Here is a 17,076-nt window from a genome sequence, read left to right on the forward strand (position 1 = left end):
GGCCACATTCCACTGATTTCCATTCACGTAGTTTTTTTCCTACCGATATAACTGAAGTGATAAGCACATAAAGCAATGGAACGTGAAGCGAGGTACATGCTGATTGAACACAGCATTGACTGTGAGAGCCATGTGCTCCCTCTCTACCCAGTCAAGTGTAAATATTTATTTTCTTTTTATCATTTGAAGTTGGTGATCGTTCAATTGATATATAAATGATTCATCATTTCCGTTAGGAAATATTTGGCTTGTATTAAATGTATTTAATCTTATTCATGTGGTCGTGATGAGTGAACAAGCTCGATTTCAATCTTGTGGCCCACTGAGATGAAGGAGGGCCACTGGTGCAGCCCACTCACTAGCCTAGGTTGCCTATCACTGCTGTAAAATGTTTAGGGACAACTCCATAAAGGGTGCTATCTGAATACAAGTTATTTTCTTTCTTTGTATTTTTATTTTCATTGCTGCACAGAACACACTGAATCATATCTAACCAAAACAAATTAGAAAGCCAAGTCTCTATGGAGGAAGGAGATCAGACCAGAACACACTTGACTTTCTCTGGATACTTTGCTGGGACATTTCCCTGTGTGACCAAGCTTATGAATTTGTCTTGTTCCTTCTCTGGCAGATGGTTGGCCGTTTGTTCCTCTGTTTCTGCTTCCTATCCTTGACTGCGGCGGTGCGGATGGCGTTTGAAGGAAAATGTAAGCGGCTTTGTTTCTGTATGAATTGTACTGCAAAGGAGCGATTTCTTGCCCCTAGCCCACCCTGGGCCAGTCACATGCACCATCAACAACCATGATTTTCGATAAATAATAAGTGCTAATATTAGCAGAAACTGTTTACCTTTTTCCAAATACATGCTGCAGAAATTTTTATAGAATAGGATAGATTTTCTGGGTGCTCCAGTTTCTTCCCATAGTCCAAAGCTCCAAAGATGTGTGGGTTAGGTTGATTGGCCATGCAAAATTGCCACTTAGTGTCCCAGGATGCTTCGGTTAGAGGGATTAGTGGGGTAAATATGTGGGATTATGGGGATAGGGCGTGGGTGGGATTGTTGTCAGTACAGACTTGATGGGCTGAATGGCCTCCTTCTGCACTGTAGGGATTCTATGATAGCTGGTCTCCTGGTTGCTGCAACTGGCAATTTGTGGGGAAAACCTCATCCTCTCCGTGTGGTTCATGCACGAGCAGTACTATAGTTGTCGTGGTTTGCAACCAGACAACGTTATCAGAGCCTTGATGGTCTCCCCACGATTCAGAACATACTGCTTCATTGTCGAGTGGTTTGGGGAGGTGGTGATAACATGACAGATAGCAGAATTGGTCTGGAATCTCTGAGTCCCTGAGCGAGCAGTTGGGAGAGGTAGAGAGAGACAAGGCACACAGACACAAACTGGAGAGAGAGAGAGAGAGAGATCAAGAAACACAAACTGAGGAGAGAAAAAAGGAACAAACTAATGGGGGCAGAGAGAAACACTGGGAGGGAGAACATATATTGACCTCTGATGTGTCACTAGCTTTGAACTGCTCTCTGAGGACTATACTTCACTTTCATAAAGCTAAAGGCCTCAATGTTGAGGTGTGAGAGTCAGTGAATAGCTTATAGGTTTAGTTTTGATTTCAATTGTTAGTTTTAACAACTTTTGCTGGTATTGTAAAATGTCATAAAATTGCATGGAAACTTTAGTGCAAAGTTTTGTAAATTGATGATGTTTGGTGTTTCTTAATATTTCAAGGATGACCACAAGTAGTTTTGTTTAAACACATCCTTAGATTGTTTTGTTCTTTCAAGTTCTTTGATTTCCAATTTATTTATCATCTCGCTATAAAACAAAGTTTTTTTTTGGGAGTGGCTTCATGATATTAGAACCTTGACTAAATAGTCAGGTAGATGAGCCATGGTAAATGTGTGGGGCTACGGAGTTAGGGTGGAGGGGAGGGCATGGGTGGGATGCTGTTTTGGAGAGTCGGTGCAGACTCGATGGGCTGGATGGCCTTTCTTCACTGTAGAGCTATGATTCTATAGTTCTGTTTACAAACAGCAGCCAAGTGCCATGTGGCCAATCATCAGATGAGTGGTGTCACACAATCAAATCTCCAGGAATGCTTCAAACGAGAGTTGCCGACCTTAGTCTTGAGCAATAAGGGGTGACCCTACTTCTCCTTGTAGCTAAGTAGGGTAATGCAGTATGATATTGAGCTGCACATTTGGTGTGAAGCACTTTGAAATATTCTGAGGTCACAAAGATGCAAAACAATATCAGTTTGTCCTTTCTCTCATTCTGTGAAGTAACAGACTTCATTGGAAGAGAAAAAAAGCTGCATGTAAAAATAGGGTTCTTGGTTCTCACCCAAGGCAACTTGCACCAACCCCACAAAATATGAATAAAACAATTTTCTTTACTAAGCTGTATGAAAGTCTCACCATGTCAGAGTTGGTGTGAATTCTGCCTCTAACCTTTGGTTTAAAGATGTGTTACCAGGAAAATGGAAGGTATGAGGGGCGCTTAAGAATTCTTGGATTACAATCTTTAGAGAAGAGAAGGCTGATTTTTGATTTAATTGAAGTTTATAAGTTGATACGTGGCTTTACTCGCTCTAAAAGTTCTTTACTCACAATTACAATATTTTGCATAGTCATCTGTATAAAGTACAAAAATTTGGTTCACATATTGATATTTGCAAACCTTTTTCACATAGAATTGTTGATGCTTGGAAAGCTTTACTTGATTTTATTGTCAATGTTGAAAATGTAGTGACTTTTAGAAAACTTGTCAGAAACATAGGGCGGAATTTTCCCATCCCGCCCTTCATGGGAACCGCAGCGGACAGGACACGAACCAGGCAAAGATCCGTGGACCTCAGGCGGGATTTTGCGGTCTTGGGGCCTCAAGGCCAGAAAATCCCGCCCGCATGATCCGAATCCCATCTGCTATTATTTCCGTGGCGGACAGGATGGGAAAATTCCGCCCACATTGTGATATCTATGTATCTATCGTCTAATGTTGTTATTGCCGTTCTTGTTTTTAATACTGTGCCTATGTGCTTTGAACTGAATGGCAATAAAGATTAATTAATTAATTAACATGCCTTTTAGAAAATATATCTCTGTATTTTCACAGACACTATTGTAGACAAGACCAATCAGTTGGTAGAACTGAACTGCAATGCCTCCCCCGATCAGTTGCAGACTGGCATCCACTGGCAGCTCGATGGTGTGCCACTCAGAAAGAACGCCCATTCCAACAAACTCAACTTGGAAGTGACAGATCGGCCAGACGCAGGCAACTACAGCTGTCACACGAACAACACGAATGCGTTACTAAAACACTACTATATTCTGATAGATGTGGAGAAACAGACTGATAAAATACTCAAAGGTGAGTAATCCACAAATGCCAAGGACCTTTGCATAAAGGACCAGTGGAGCTGGAAGCACTCAGTTAAATCACTGGTTGCATGCCACACTCTGGGTCCAATTGCACAATTCACTCCATATGCCTCTGGGACACACACATACATGATGTGGAGATGCCGGCGTTGGACTGGGGTAAACACAGTAAGAAGTCTCACAACAACAGGTTAAAGTCCAACAGGTTTATTTGGTAGCAAAAGCTAGTGGCTTTTGCTACCAAATAAACCTGTTGGACTTTAACATGGTGTTGTGAGACTTCTTACACATACATACATACGCCCACATACATACACACACACACACTCACACACACACACACAGATTTACTTCCAATGCATAGGACTTGCCAAATGATAAAATGGCTATTTTGCCTTCGACTTTCTTGGTAGTTGAATGAAACAATGATAATGTATTTGTTAACTGTAGTAATTGATCTCCATCAAAATGTTGCGATCTGTTTTTTTTCTTCTGCCTACAAACAGAAACAAATGGACAATACATCACCTGCCAAGCGGAGAGATTTGGTGGGACCTTCACCTGCTTCTGGAGTGAGAGAGAAAAAGCCATTTTCTCAGCAAGCTTCCACCGAGAGTAAGTAAGCCCATTTCAATGTATTGGTCATTCAGCAATAGTGTTTTCACGTGAAGAAGTAGCCTGTCCTTGTCACAAGCAGGAGCGATATCAATGTAGGTGGGGGGCGGAGGGGGGGGGGGGGGGGGGGGGGTGTGTGGAAACAGAATCTTTCCTTATGTAGATGCCTTCAAGTCTCAAGAGTCTGGAATGCGCTGTCAGAGGAGGTGGCAGAAGCAGGTACAAGGCAACGTTTAAGAGGCCTCTTGACAGGTACATGAAGAGGCAGGGCATATAGAGGGGTACAGACCGCCCGGAGGCAAAAGGTCTTTAGATTAGAAAGGAGTCATGTGCTGGCGCAGGCTGGGTGGGCTGAAGGGCCTTTTCCTGTGCTGTCAGTCTGCCAGTCACTTACTGCACCAGTGCAGTGTATTTCTCACACCAGCTGCCCTGTAACCAATGAATCAATGGTAGTCACATAATTCAGCAGACATGGGTACTGGGGGGTGGGGATTGGGGTGGTGGATGGTTTGCAGTTGGAGCTTCCTACATGGATTCAACCTGGCTGAGACCCAAAAAGACATGTGACTTTGTGCACTCACTTTGCCAATATCAGGTTGGACTCAAAGCACCCTCCGAATCTCCTTAGATTATACCTATTTTAGATGGGTATAAATTAACATCAACAATCAGGGTCAAAACAATGCTGAATTCTCCCCGTATATTCCATTGCAAAGTCTGACAATCTAAGTTTCACCCACCTACAACATGCTCAATAACCTGCAGTCAGGGAACTTATTGAATTTTTAATGTGGCTATAAAAACACATTTAAAGAAATGAGTACCATGAACAGGTTTTAACAAGGAGAGATTTTGTCTTGAGGCACTTAAAAGATTTGAAGTTATTTTATTGTCTGCCCCATGCCCGGGAAATCTGTTTGCAGTGTCGAGAGATTCCTTTGAGTAGACACAAACAGGGCACTCACAGTAAGACCATGTTGTTCTGTGACCAGATTACTGGCTTATCAGGGCACAGACATAGAATCAATGAATCCTTACAGCACAGAAGGAGGCCATTTGGCCCATCAAGTCTGCACCGACCACAATCCCACCCAGGCCCTATCCCTTAACCCCAAGTATGTATCCTGCTGGGCCCCCTGACACTAAAAGGCCATTTAGCATAGCCAATCAACTTAACCCGCACAGCTTTGGAGTGTGGAAGGAAACTGGAGAATCCGGAGGAAACCCACACAGACACAAGGAGAATGTGGAAACTTCACACAGACAGTGACCCGAGGCTGGAATTGAACCTGGGTCCCTGGCACTGTGAGGTAGCAGTGCTAACCACTGTCGCCGTGCCGCCCATGCTAGAGGCTCGAGGCCAGGTGATTTTTAAAATTCTATCTTTGGGCTGGATTTTGAACCTGGTTCCAAGAAGTGAAAGACTTCTGTCCAATGCATTGTGCCATTTAGCCCTCATACCTTTTAATGAGACAACAATCATTGTGGCCCAGTGTGTCTGATCCTGGGGAGAGTTGATTCAAAGTGGAGAAGGCTGATTCTTTTCTTGCTCATTCCCTTAATGGTTACCGCTTGAAGTAGAACCATGATAACTCTTCATTGTGAAGATCATCAGGACAAGACAAATGGAATTCAATCTTTTAATCCCGATTGATCCTCACCTTTCTTTCTCTTCTGCTGATCAGTGTAAAGGATGTTAATGTTGAAGGATGGTTAGTGTTGGATTTCAGTCACCCGCTTTCACAATTGCATACCCTGCAACTGGTTCACTCATCCCATAGGAAAGGCAAACCTGCTTTCCTTACCTGGCCAGGCCTACAAGTGCCTCCAGTTTGATGTCAACATGGTCAACTCTGAGTTGCCACTCAGCAGTGTCCTAGCAAACCACTCAGTTGTATCAGAACTGCTGTTCACTTGGGCTCACCATCATCCGCTCAGGCTAGCTAGAGATGTGATCTTACCAGTGACGCCCATGTTCCGAGAATTGATTGCAAAAATCATGTCTTGATGCATGGTCCTCCTGTTCTCTGCCCCAAAAATATGTCTTCACCCAGCATTGAGAGCTCCCTGCTACACCAGTGCAACATTTCCCATTTGCCACTCCATCCATTCCTCTGAGGGAGATGCATAAACACACGTTCTTTATTTTCTGCCGTGTATGGTGCAGGTTTCAGTTTTCACTTCTTTTTCCTGTTGTGTTACAGTGGTTGGAACGGAGACTCCAAGGACTGTGTCGTGACCCTGTGTAAAACCTCAGCGTGCATTGTCCAAGCAACCTGTACCGACCAGACCTTCTCCCCGTATGCTGAAGAGTTGAGGCAGATCACCATCACTTTGGAGGCAGCTACCAGCAAACGATATGAAAAGCACACCAAAAATTTTTACATCAGAGATATTTGTGAGTATACACATGCGAGCAAGATTTACCTCTTGAAAGTGGACTAATTTAAGCTAATTAAAGCTAACATTTCTGGATCTTCCTATTGGACCTAACTATAATAAGTAATACCTCCTCTGGTTTTTACCCTGAAACCTGGCGCTAAAGCAGAATGACATAATAGTTTTTAACTTCCTGGATGACCGGGTGCATCGAATCATTATTCAACCCAATACTGACTCGTATGAACCAAAACACCCAAGCCTTGAATTTTAAATTCACACCCTCAAGTTCAAATCCCTCCCTGGCCTCATTGTTTCCTAAATCTGTAACCCCCTCCAACCCTACAACTCTCTGAGATCTTTGCTTTCCTCTGACTCTGGTCTCTTGTGCATTCCCCAATTGTTTCACTCCACATTGGTAATGAAGAGGGAAATGTATTCCCTCTACATTTGATACTGGATGAGGTTGGGGATTGGGAGGGGGGGGGGGGCGGCGGTGTGGAGCGGCCCCCTTGGACACTGCAGATGGTGTATGATGTCATTGTGATAGCAAATGCCCCCACTCATGGTGAAAGACCCAAATCTGACACAAAAGTGCAAGTGATTCCCACTGGGAGGGTGGGACAGCTGACCACATAAAATCATAGAATTCCAGCGGGACAGAAGGAGCCAATTCGCCCATTGAGTCTATACCAACCACATCACACCCAGGCCCTATTCCCTTAACCCCACACAATTACCCATTTATCCCCATGACACTAGAGTCAATTTATCATGGCTAATCAATCTAACCCGCACATCTTTGGACTGTGGGAGCAAACCGGACCACACAGAGGAAACCCACACAGACTCAGGGAAAAAGTGCAAACTCCACACAGACAGTGACCCGAGGCCGAATTGAACCCAGGTCCCTGGTGCTGTGAGGCAGCAGTGCTAAGCACTGTACCGCCCCGACATGTGATCTTGTGCTGTTCTTATGTATCTGTGTGGAGCATGGTGAATCTCATGACGGGGGCAGGCAGGGGGTCACTCACCCTGCTGTTACCTCATGGGCCTGAAGGTCTGGGTGCCATATTTAAAGGACACTCAGACTCCCTCCCTCCCTTCCCCACTTAGCCTACCCCTCCCAGGTACAGCCACTGCTCCACCCGTCTACCCTACCCTCATTCCCTGCGCCCCCAACCCACCCCCACCCACCATGACGGCCCCAAGAAGATGGGAGCAGCGTGAACTCACCTCAAAGTCATAGGAGAAGTGAAACTTGCCAAGTGAATGCCACTTGGATACTGTCACGAATGCGAACATTCTGATTTCTCACTGGGCAGGGGTATTTAATTTGGAGAGGGAGCTTCATTTTAGCAAGGTGGCCTTTAAATGAGCATGCATGACATGCTAATGTTCCTCAGGAAGCTCGACCTGCCCTCAGAGTCCCAGGAGCAGAATTCCGACAGTGGGAAACTGATTTTTTGCCCTTTACCAAATTGAGTTCCGCCGCCCGCCACAAATCCTGGTGCTGGCAGCACTGGAAGATTCTGCCCATTGGGAATAGCTAAATGGGCAGGAGGAAGGCTCGGGAAAGTGGCAAAAAAAAAAGCAATGGCAGCAACTTACTTGGAATGAGGTGCAAATCTTAATCAATGCATCTATTTCACTTTGGGGGGGGCAAGTGAGCCAAAAGATTGTGGGCCAGGCCCTTGGGTCAAGGCAGGGGAGGTGCTTCTCACACCATCGTAATATATCTCCCGCTTCCTCCTCAGTAAAACCCGCCGCACCAAAGGAACTAACGACTTCTGAAAGATTGCAACAGATACAAGTCAACTGGCAGTACCCAGATTCCTGGAACAGTCCCCACTCCTATTTCCCGCTGCTGTCCCAGGTCAGTGTCGAACTGACCTCAAAAAGTGGCAGACGAAAGAACAAGGACGCATCAGTGGAGGTATGGGAGGTTTCGGGATGTCAATCGTTTGTTGATAGTTACACCACAGAGGCATTGCAAGGAATAATGAATAAGCATGGTTCCCTGTCGCATTTATGTAATGTCTCAGGGCAGCCCAATGTGCCTCCTAACCAATTAAGTAGTCTTGACGTGCAATCACTGCTTTAATGTACGTATCACAGCAGGCAAATTATGCAAGCAAGGTTCCACAAATAGCAATGAAGTTATGACCAAAGTGAGAGGTGAAAGATACAAAAGGGTCCAGAGGGGCAAATTTTTTCACACAGAGGGTGGTGAGTGTCTGGGACAAGCTGCCAGGGGTAATAGTTGAGGCAGGTACAATTTTGTCTTTTAAAAAACATTTAGACAATTATATGGGTATGATCGGTATAAAGGGATATGGGCCAAATACAAGCAATTGGGACTAGCTTAATGGTAAAAATCTGGGCGGCATGTACAAATTGGGCTGAAGGGCCTATTTCCATGCTGTAAACCTCTATGACGCTATCTGGTTTGAAGCGATGGTTGATGGAGGAAGATCGGTCAGAAGTCCTCTGCTCTTCTTCGTAATTGTGCCGAGGGATCTTTTATGTTCGCACGAGAGACCACAAGTTTAACACCTCATCCAAAAGACAACAACTCCAAATGTGCAGCATTCTCTGTGTCAGCCTGGGTTACCTTGTCAAGCCTCTATAGTGAAATTTTAAATGGATGACTATTGCTCGGTTACTTTTGAGGGTGCTGCCCTCTCTCTCCATGGTAGAATGTTTGCCTAGCATCTCTCGCAAGGCAAATTGTGGTTAGTTTGTGAAGATGGCCTTTCTCATTCCACTCTTACACTCCTATATATCTGCCCCAAGTTGAGTGTCAGCGACAGTGCTATTATTAAGAGGAGAGAAAATGTTTAAGCTAAGATACAAGTTCGCCCAGCACCCTGAGTCAAAATTTGTACCTGAATTATCGGTGTAAATACAGACGATCTGGTCAATATTGCATTGCTGTTGTGGGATCTTGCTGTGTGTAAATTGGTTGCCCATATTCTCTGCAGTACAACAGTAAGTCCACCAGAACTTCAGGTACTGTACTTCATTGGGTGGGAAGCACTCTGGGGGAAAAACCTGATATTAATACAATTCTTTCTTTTTGCTTTCAATGGAACAGCAGTGTGAATATTTTTATTAAATTGTGTAATGCATAACAGGATCAGTAGGTGGCAATAGACACACACACACAGTTCACATTCCCAAACAGCGAAATACAGAACTGCCTCACAGACAGAAATCCCTGAATTTCTCTGCAATAGGCTTGCACCTCATCCGAAACAAGAGGGGGCAGGACTGAGGAGGAATTGTAATCTCAAGTTCCGAGCTTTCCTGTGCTACTGTATAGAACCTCAATGACTCGAGTTTAATTTATACAGGGAGACATTTATGAAGTAGTAATGGCTTTTGAAAAATCCAATAGGGTAGAAATCCTTTCATGATGGGATCAAGTAAATTGTGGGGGGGGGGGGGGGTGGGAAGACATAATCTCAAAGTTAGACCTCGGACATTTAGGAGTGAAGTCAGCAGAGTCTTTATTTGGAATATAAATAAAATGCTGGAAATACTCAGCAGGTCTGGCAGCATTGGGCAGCGAGAGAAACAGAGTTAACGTTTGGAGTTCCATATGACTCATCTATGAAACTTTGGACTTTTTCACACAAAGTGGAAAACTTGAATTGTCTCCCCAAAAAGATGTTGAGGTTAGGGGGTTTAAAAAAATATACCCAGCGAGCTGTTATGGTCTGAAGTACACTGCCTGAAAGGGCGGTGGAAGCAGATTCAGTTGTAACGTTGAAAAGAGAATTGGATAAAGACTAGAGATGAGGAGGAATTTCTTCTCTCAGAGGGGTGTGAATCTGTGGAATTCTTTACCACAGAGGCCTATAGAGGCTGGGTCGTCAAATACATTCAAAACAGATTTTGAATCAATAAGGAAATCAAGGGTTTTGGGGATAAGGTGAGAAAGTGGAGTTGAGGATTATCATTTCAGATCAGTCATGATCTCATTGAATGGAGGAGCAGACTCAATGGGCCGAATGGCATACTCCTGCTTCTACATCTTATGGTCCCATGGTCTTTGAGAAGGAAAAATATCTAAGGCCTCGGGGAAAGGGCAAGGAGTGGAAATAATTGGATCTCCCTTTCAAAGAGTTGGAAATGACTTGCTGGGCCAAATGGCTTCCTTCTGTGCAGTATGATTCCAGGATATCTTACTCTTGTAGTTGACATGCTGTAACCAGCCCGGGGGATTTCTCACTGTCAGGAGTGTCTAGAAAATGCACCTTTCTTAGTGCCAACACCTTAATGGGCATAAATATCATCAAAGGAAATTAAAAGAAACTCTCTATTTTTGCCAATTGACAAGCGTGATGGATGTGAACCTGTAAAGAAGAAAACAAACCTGTTTTAAACAAGTGAACCTTTTAGGTTAAGGGTTAGGCTGAACTCTCAGATCAAGCCTTACTGTTTGTATAGTGACTTGATACTAAAATAATGCGGTGTCATTCTCTCTTCATGTCAAATAATCTTCAATTGACGTTGATTTTTTTCATGTTGCAGTTGCTGATTCCATGCAGCACTACCGACCATCGGCTGAAGCCCCATCAGAACATCAACTGCTACACCGAAGTTCCCAGCATGGGGTTCTCAATCACCAAGAAACATGCTTCAAAGAGGAGAATTATAATATGTGTCCGTGTGAAGGAGCTGTTCTTCCACTCCACTTGGAGCGAGGCCAGCTGTAAAGTTCACACAAAGTAAGTGAAGGGCAGGAGGGATTAACTTTCCAAGCTCTACAGTTGTTAATCTCTTGCCAAGGGATGTCCATCCAACTGGAGCTTCCCACTTCCCATGGTCCAGCAGCCATCAGATGCTCGACACCATTTAATGATCAAGTCGATAGAGAGAAACCATTTTGTCTATTGGGAGAGACCAGAAATTATAGCCCAAATTAAAGTTAGGCTATTCAGAGGTGATGTGAGAAAGCACCTTTTCACAGAATGGTTAGCAGAAATCCTGAGCTCCCTCGTGCAAAATGCTATTGAGGCACTGGGTTTACGATTCCTAGTGTATGGTTAGACAAGGATATTGAGAGTTACAGACCCAAGGTAGATGGCATTCAGATACAGAGCAGCAATGAATTAACTGAATGGCGGAGCAGTCTCTAGAGGTTGAATGACCACCTATTCCTTGTGCTAATACACAGGTAGGGAGGTAATGCTTCACTTATACTGGGCATTGGTGAGACCACCTCTGGGGTATTGTGTGCAGTATTGGTCTCCTTATTTAAGAAAGTATGTAAGTGCATTGGAAACAGTTCAGAAAAGGTTTACTAGACTAATGGGCAGATTGTCTCATGAGAAAATGTGTGACAGGGTAGGCTTGTATTTGTTGGAATATAGAACTGTAAGAGGCAACTTGATTGAAACATATATGATCCTCAAGGGTCTTGACATGGTCGATGTGGAAAAGATGTTTCCCCCTTGTGGGAGAATCTAGAACCAGGGGCCACTGTTTCAATAAGGGGTCATCCATTTAAGAGAATTTTTTTCTCAGAGGATCATGAGCCTTGGGAACTCTCTTCCTCAAAAGGCAGTGAAAGTAGAGTCTTTGAACATTTTTAAGGCAGAGCTGGATAAATTCTTGATTAACAAGGGGTGTGAAAGGTTATCGAGGGTAGGTAGGAATCTGGGGTTGAAGTTACAATCAGATTAGCCATGACCTTATTGAATGGTGGAGCAGGCTTGAGGAGCCGAGTGGCCTACTCCTGCTCCTAATTCACACTTTTGTATGTTTTGGATGTATAATGCTTCCTCAGAAGCTTCCTTCTATTTTTTTTCTCTGCATTATAATCCCGTATCTGTTGCTGAAGTGCTTGCTGGCGACACTAGGGGGTGGGATTTTCCGGTGGCACTTGCTGGAAAACCCCACCCGAGGTCAACGGACCTTTGCGTGCTCCGTGTCCCGCCCGCTAACGATTCCCATGGTGGGCAAGGTGGAAAATTCCGCCCTAGTAAAGTAGAACTCATGTTCAGTATCTCAGTGCTATCATCACCTTAATGAGCACAAACTTTTGCAAGAACATGAGAGACATTCACACAGTTACTAACAACCTTGCCTATTGATCTATTCACAGAACAAAATTGTCAGGAAGATATTGAGGCCGTGGATGTCTGGGTGCATTCATGTCTGACGTGCTGCAGCGAGACCCAACACTACCCTCAAGCACAGACTTCATATAAGCTATAGAGACCTGTGGAGAGCTGCCTTGTCAACATGAATTATATCAGAGTCAATACTCTTTATTTAATTATTTTATTATTTACTTCCTAATTTATTCAGAACAAATTTATTTTCTAATGACACGTGTATTTAATAATTTAAGATATATTTTCTCCTGTTACACTGTAGAATGTGGAGCACAGTTGCTCCAGTTAATATCTGTCTGCTGGAAGGGAGACTGGGAGGGAGGGAAGTAATTTGGCCAGGATTCCCACCCCTGATCACTATCCACACTGGACCGTGTGCCTGTGGTTGTCTGGGAAAAGGCTAGATCAGGCTTGACGGTGATGCAAACCCATGGCAATTCCTTTTATAGGTTAGTCATTGGATGATTGAGGAAAAATATTATTTGACAGAAATGCCAAAAACTTTAAATCATTGGAACACTTGGGCCCAATTTTAACTCTGCAAGCGAATGGGTTTTTGACTGAGTTAAAATCTTGCCCAAAGAGTGAGGCAGATCTCAATCCCGCTTTAACCCAAGCCATAAGAAATATTGTAACTCTTCACATCTAAGTATCAAATAAAGGACACTCACTAACCCTTTATCTCGTAGATTCCAATCAGGAACACTGAGTAATTGTTTAATTATCTAGGAGCTATTTTGTTGAGATCATTTTTCAGCATTGAAATTTAATCATTGAGCAACCTGTGATTTTTTTTGAATGTCCTTTCATGCTGATGTTGCATAACAACAGGATGGTAGTCCAGTGATTAGAGGAGTGATTAATAATTAATAACCAAGTTCAAATCCCACTTTGATTTTGCTTTTAAACAAAATCTGGAAATAAAACACCGGCATCAGCAAATGTGACCATATTGTAGAAACAAGCAGATTTGAGGGAAACCTGTCGCCCTTACCCAACTGGCCACTATACGACTCCAATCTTAGACCAATGTGGTTGATTCTTAACTGCCTAGGAAGCCATTCCATTCGGAAAAAAAACAGTTCGAGCAGAAGACCGCCATCACCTTCTCGGAGGTGGGTTATAAACGTCGACCCATTTTCCAAAAAAGTTTATAATAATGAATACACACATTGATGTTGTATAATGCCAATTTTCTATTGAGTAAATAATATCCTTGCACATGATATTCTTACATGTGATTGACCCAACATGCATCAACTTTCTTTCTTGAGCTCTGTTTGAGCACATATTCAGTTATAGCATAAATCCCCCACAAAAGCTTAAACCCGTCCATTTTCACTGATCCTTGTAAATTGGGGTGAACAGGCACAGCATGTCAGGCATGGGGAATTGAGTGGGATTCTGTGTCGCATCTACGAGTTCACCTGACACTGCGTGCCTGTGAAGAAAAGGTAAACTCCCACAGATTTGCTGCCCGTTTAGAGTCCTGCTGGGCAACAATAGGCTGGTGGTGGAGATGCAGCTCTGCTACTCTGACCCTTGCTCACCTGTGGCCTGACCCTAATAGATTAGTCGAGCTTGCCACAGTTACTTGGGTAACAGGGGAAATTACCCAAGTTTAGGACTTCCATTTCAATGGAGAACCCCAGACATCGAAAAAGATGGCGCCATCAAGGGTGGTTTTTTTGTCATGGAAATGCAGTTTATGAAGTGTTCTTAAAAATTTGGATCTATCAATATGTTACCATGGTAACAACGAGGCTTTGCCAAGTGAAGGAAAAGCATGCAAATGATTCAAAGTGATCAGAAACGACTGATCATGAGCTCATTGCAAATGTCGCATTCTTCAGGGATATTTATTTATTTATGAAAAATCATTGGATCAATTCTTGGGATCTGTTACACTTTTTTTAACAATATCTATATATTAGAGGAATTCAATGCTAATTTATTCTATTTAAATGTAATATTTTAATTTTTTGCCAATAAAATAAAGTTTGCAAATATCAATTTGCCTCACATTTCTATTCAACACAAAAACATTTGAAGGATGTACCTTTAAACAGCAACAAAAGTTGCATTTATATAGCACCTTTAACATTGTAATGTGTCCCAAGGATCTCCAGTTGCTCCCATTTGTTAAAGATGTTTCTGGGAGGCACCTCATTTCCTCTGGATAGGCCCAGTTTAGCTTCATTTTTGATTATTACATTCTGAGGAGGCCAAGTCATTTTGGAATCTCCTGTGCATCTTCCAGCCAGATTAAGGCTTGATGGAACAACTGTTTTGATGTCAGACTTCAAAATTATAAGGAATACATATTGATGCACAGATAGGGTAGGTGATGGCCTAGCAGCATTATCCCAAGACTATTAATCCAGAATCTCAGCTAAAGTTCTGGGGGCCTGAGTTCGAATCCCGCCACGACAGATTGTGGAATCTGAATTCAATTTATAAAAATCTGGAATTAAGAATCTACTAATGACCATTGTCGATTGTGGGAAAAATTAATCTGTTTCACTAATGTCCTTAAGGGAAGGAAATCTGCCGTCCTTACCTGGTCTGGCCTATGTGACTCCAGAGCCACAGCAATGTAGTTGATTCTTAACTGCCCTCCAAGGGCAACTAGGAATGCTGGCCAGCCAGCGACACCCAGGTCCCATGAATGAATAAAAAAGATGTTCCGCTTGTGTGTAAGAAACACCATTTCCAACATTTTATTGATGCGTTAACGTTCAGGACAGAATGCCTTTCACCAAGAGTGGCCCAAAGCGTTTCGACAGTCATTTAAATACTTTTGAATCAAGTGTTTGAATCAATGTTAAGCAACACAGCAATAAGGCACATGACCTGATTATCTGATTTTGTTGATCTGAGGGGAAAAATGTTGACAAAGCGCCAAAAAGATTCTTCTCTTCCACTTTGAAATAGCATCATGGAATCATCTGTGGCCATGTGAGAGGGCAGACAGGCTTTAGACATTGTCTCCGAAAGACATTGGGCCATAACTTCCATTCTGCACCCACTTACCTGCGCCATATTTCTTCCACCTGACCTTCCAACTCAGGCTGGTGAGGTTCAGGCTGCGCGGTGCCCCTGAGGCCCAGTGCTGAAGTCTAGCAAGTTCAGAGTGAAGGGGGACAGGCACTGTTTTTACTGCACTAGTTGCCGTAAAGCAGGTGAGTCTAAAAGTCCCACTGAAACTGATAGGCCAGGGAGAAGGTAAGCGGCTAAGGTAGTTAAATAGGATCTGGGGGTTGGAGGGGATCAGAGGTGGGGGGAGGGGCAAACATCTGGGTTGGGGGAGTTGGACATTGGAGTTGGGGGTGGGGGGCGGGGGGGAGGCGGGTTTGGGTTGTCAGGAGGGGAGTTGCAACAACCACCATCCGGGTGAGTTTCCTCAAAGTTGTTGATTTGACCGAGACCCCTCAATGTGTCACCATCCGGCTGGGATGCCCCCAAATTATTACAAACCCGGGTGGGGAGGGATGAACTGGCTCCTTGTCTTTATTCAAGTTTATTTCAACTTTATTCAACTCTGTTGGTTGCAACAAGGTATAATCTATAAAGGATCCCTTTTCACAGATACCTTTCCCAGACCCAATACTTATGTTTTTAAAGGAGCCAATTTAATCAGGCTTTCTTGAGGTAAAGATAAAATTTGTTAATTATGAAGGCCAAAAGTTTAAAAACTTGCATCTACATTCATACAGATTAGAAATGGGAAACGTCAGATGCTGGACGGGTCCAGGGCATTGGAACGGGTTGGGGTTGTCTGGCTGAATTGAGACGGGGATGGGAGGTGTTCAGATTGGGGATGAGTTGGGCATATGGGTTGGGTGGGGGGAGTCCCATACAGATTGGGGATGGAGGTGTGGGGGAATCCCATGGGGGGGGAGGGGGTTGGCGGGCTGGTAATAGGTGTCAGGTGTCATGTGACCTTTCATTTTACAGGGATGGATTACTCGCATCTCGCTCCCCGATATAAAAGCACTTTGCCAACCAGAAATCCAGCTACCCAATAGCGATATTACACAAGGGGGTGGCTTTCGTTTGTGCAACGATGGATTCACGGCCCCTCGGCGGACAGGAAGTCCCACCTTAGACAGCTGCAAACCCAATCAGTAACTATGTAGCCCCAGCAGTCCCAATAGACAGTAGTGGCCTCTGCTGGGACTGTAAGCATGAAGAATAGAGTCACTGTCACTCTTCAACAAGACGACCAGAAGCAGCTTCAAAATGAAAAGCTAACAATCCACAAAACAGTGCTGAGCGGAATAAATGGGTGTCTTTCTGGTTGGAGGAAGGTAACTAGTGGCGTGCCGCAGGGATTGGTACTCGGGCCGCAACTATTTACCATTTATATAGATGATCTGGAGGAGGGGACGGAGTGTAGGGTAACGAAGTTTGCAGACGACACAAAGATAAGTGGAAAAGTGAATCGTGTGGAGGACGGAGAAGATCTGCAGAGAGATTTGGACAGGCTGAGTGAGTGGGCGAGGATATGGCAAATGGAGTATAACGTTGATAAATGTGAGGTTATACACTTTGGAG

At 43.8% G+C, this 17,076-nt stretch overlaps 1 protein-coding gene across 1 annotated transcript; it reads left to right on the top strand.

The window, feature by feature from the left end:
* The first annotated feature begins 631 nt into the window (after positions 1-631).
* Positions 632-16,650, top strand: LOC144505361 (interleukin-12 subunit beta-like). Its single transcript, XM_078231483.1, has 8 exons — positions 632-707; positions 3,129-3,386; positions 3,904-4,012; positions 6,217-6,410; positions 8,149-8,327; positions 10,931-11,127; positions 13,574-13,634; positions 16,477-16,650. Exons 1-8 carry the CDS (start codon positions 632-634, stop codon positions 16,648-16,650), a joined length of 1,248 nt encoding a protein of 415 aa, XP_078087609.1.
* The last annotated feature ends 426 nt before the right edge of the window (positions 16,651-17,076 follow it).

This window comes from Mustelus asterias, chromosome 16, assembly GCF_964213995.1.
Source record: "Mustelus asterias chromosome 16, sMusAst1.hap1.1, whole genome shotgun sequence".
NCBI lineage: Eukaryota > Metazoa > Chordata > Chondrichthyes > Carcharhiniformes > Triakidae > Mustelus > Mustelus asterias.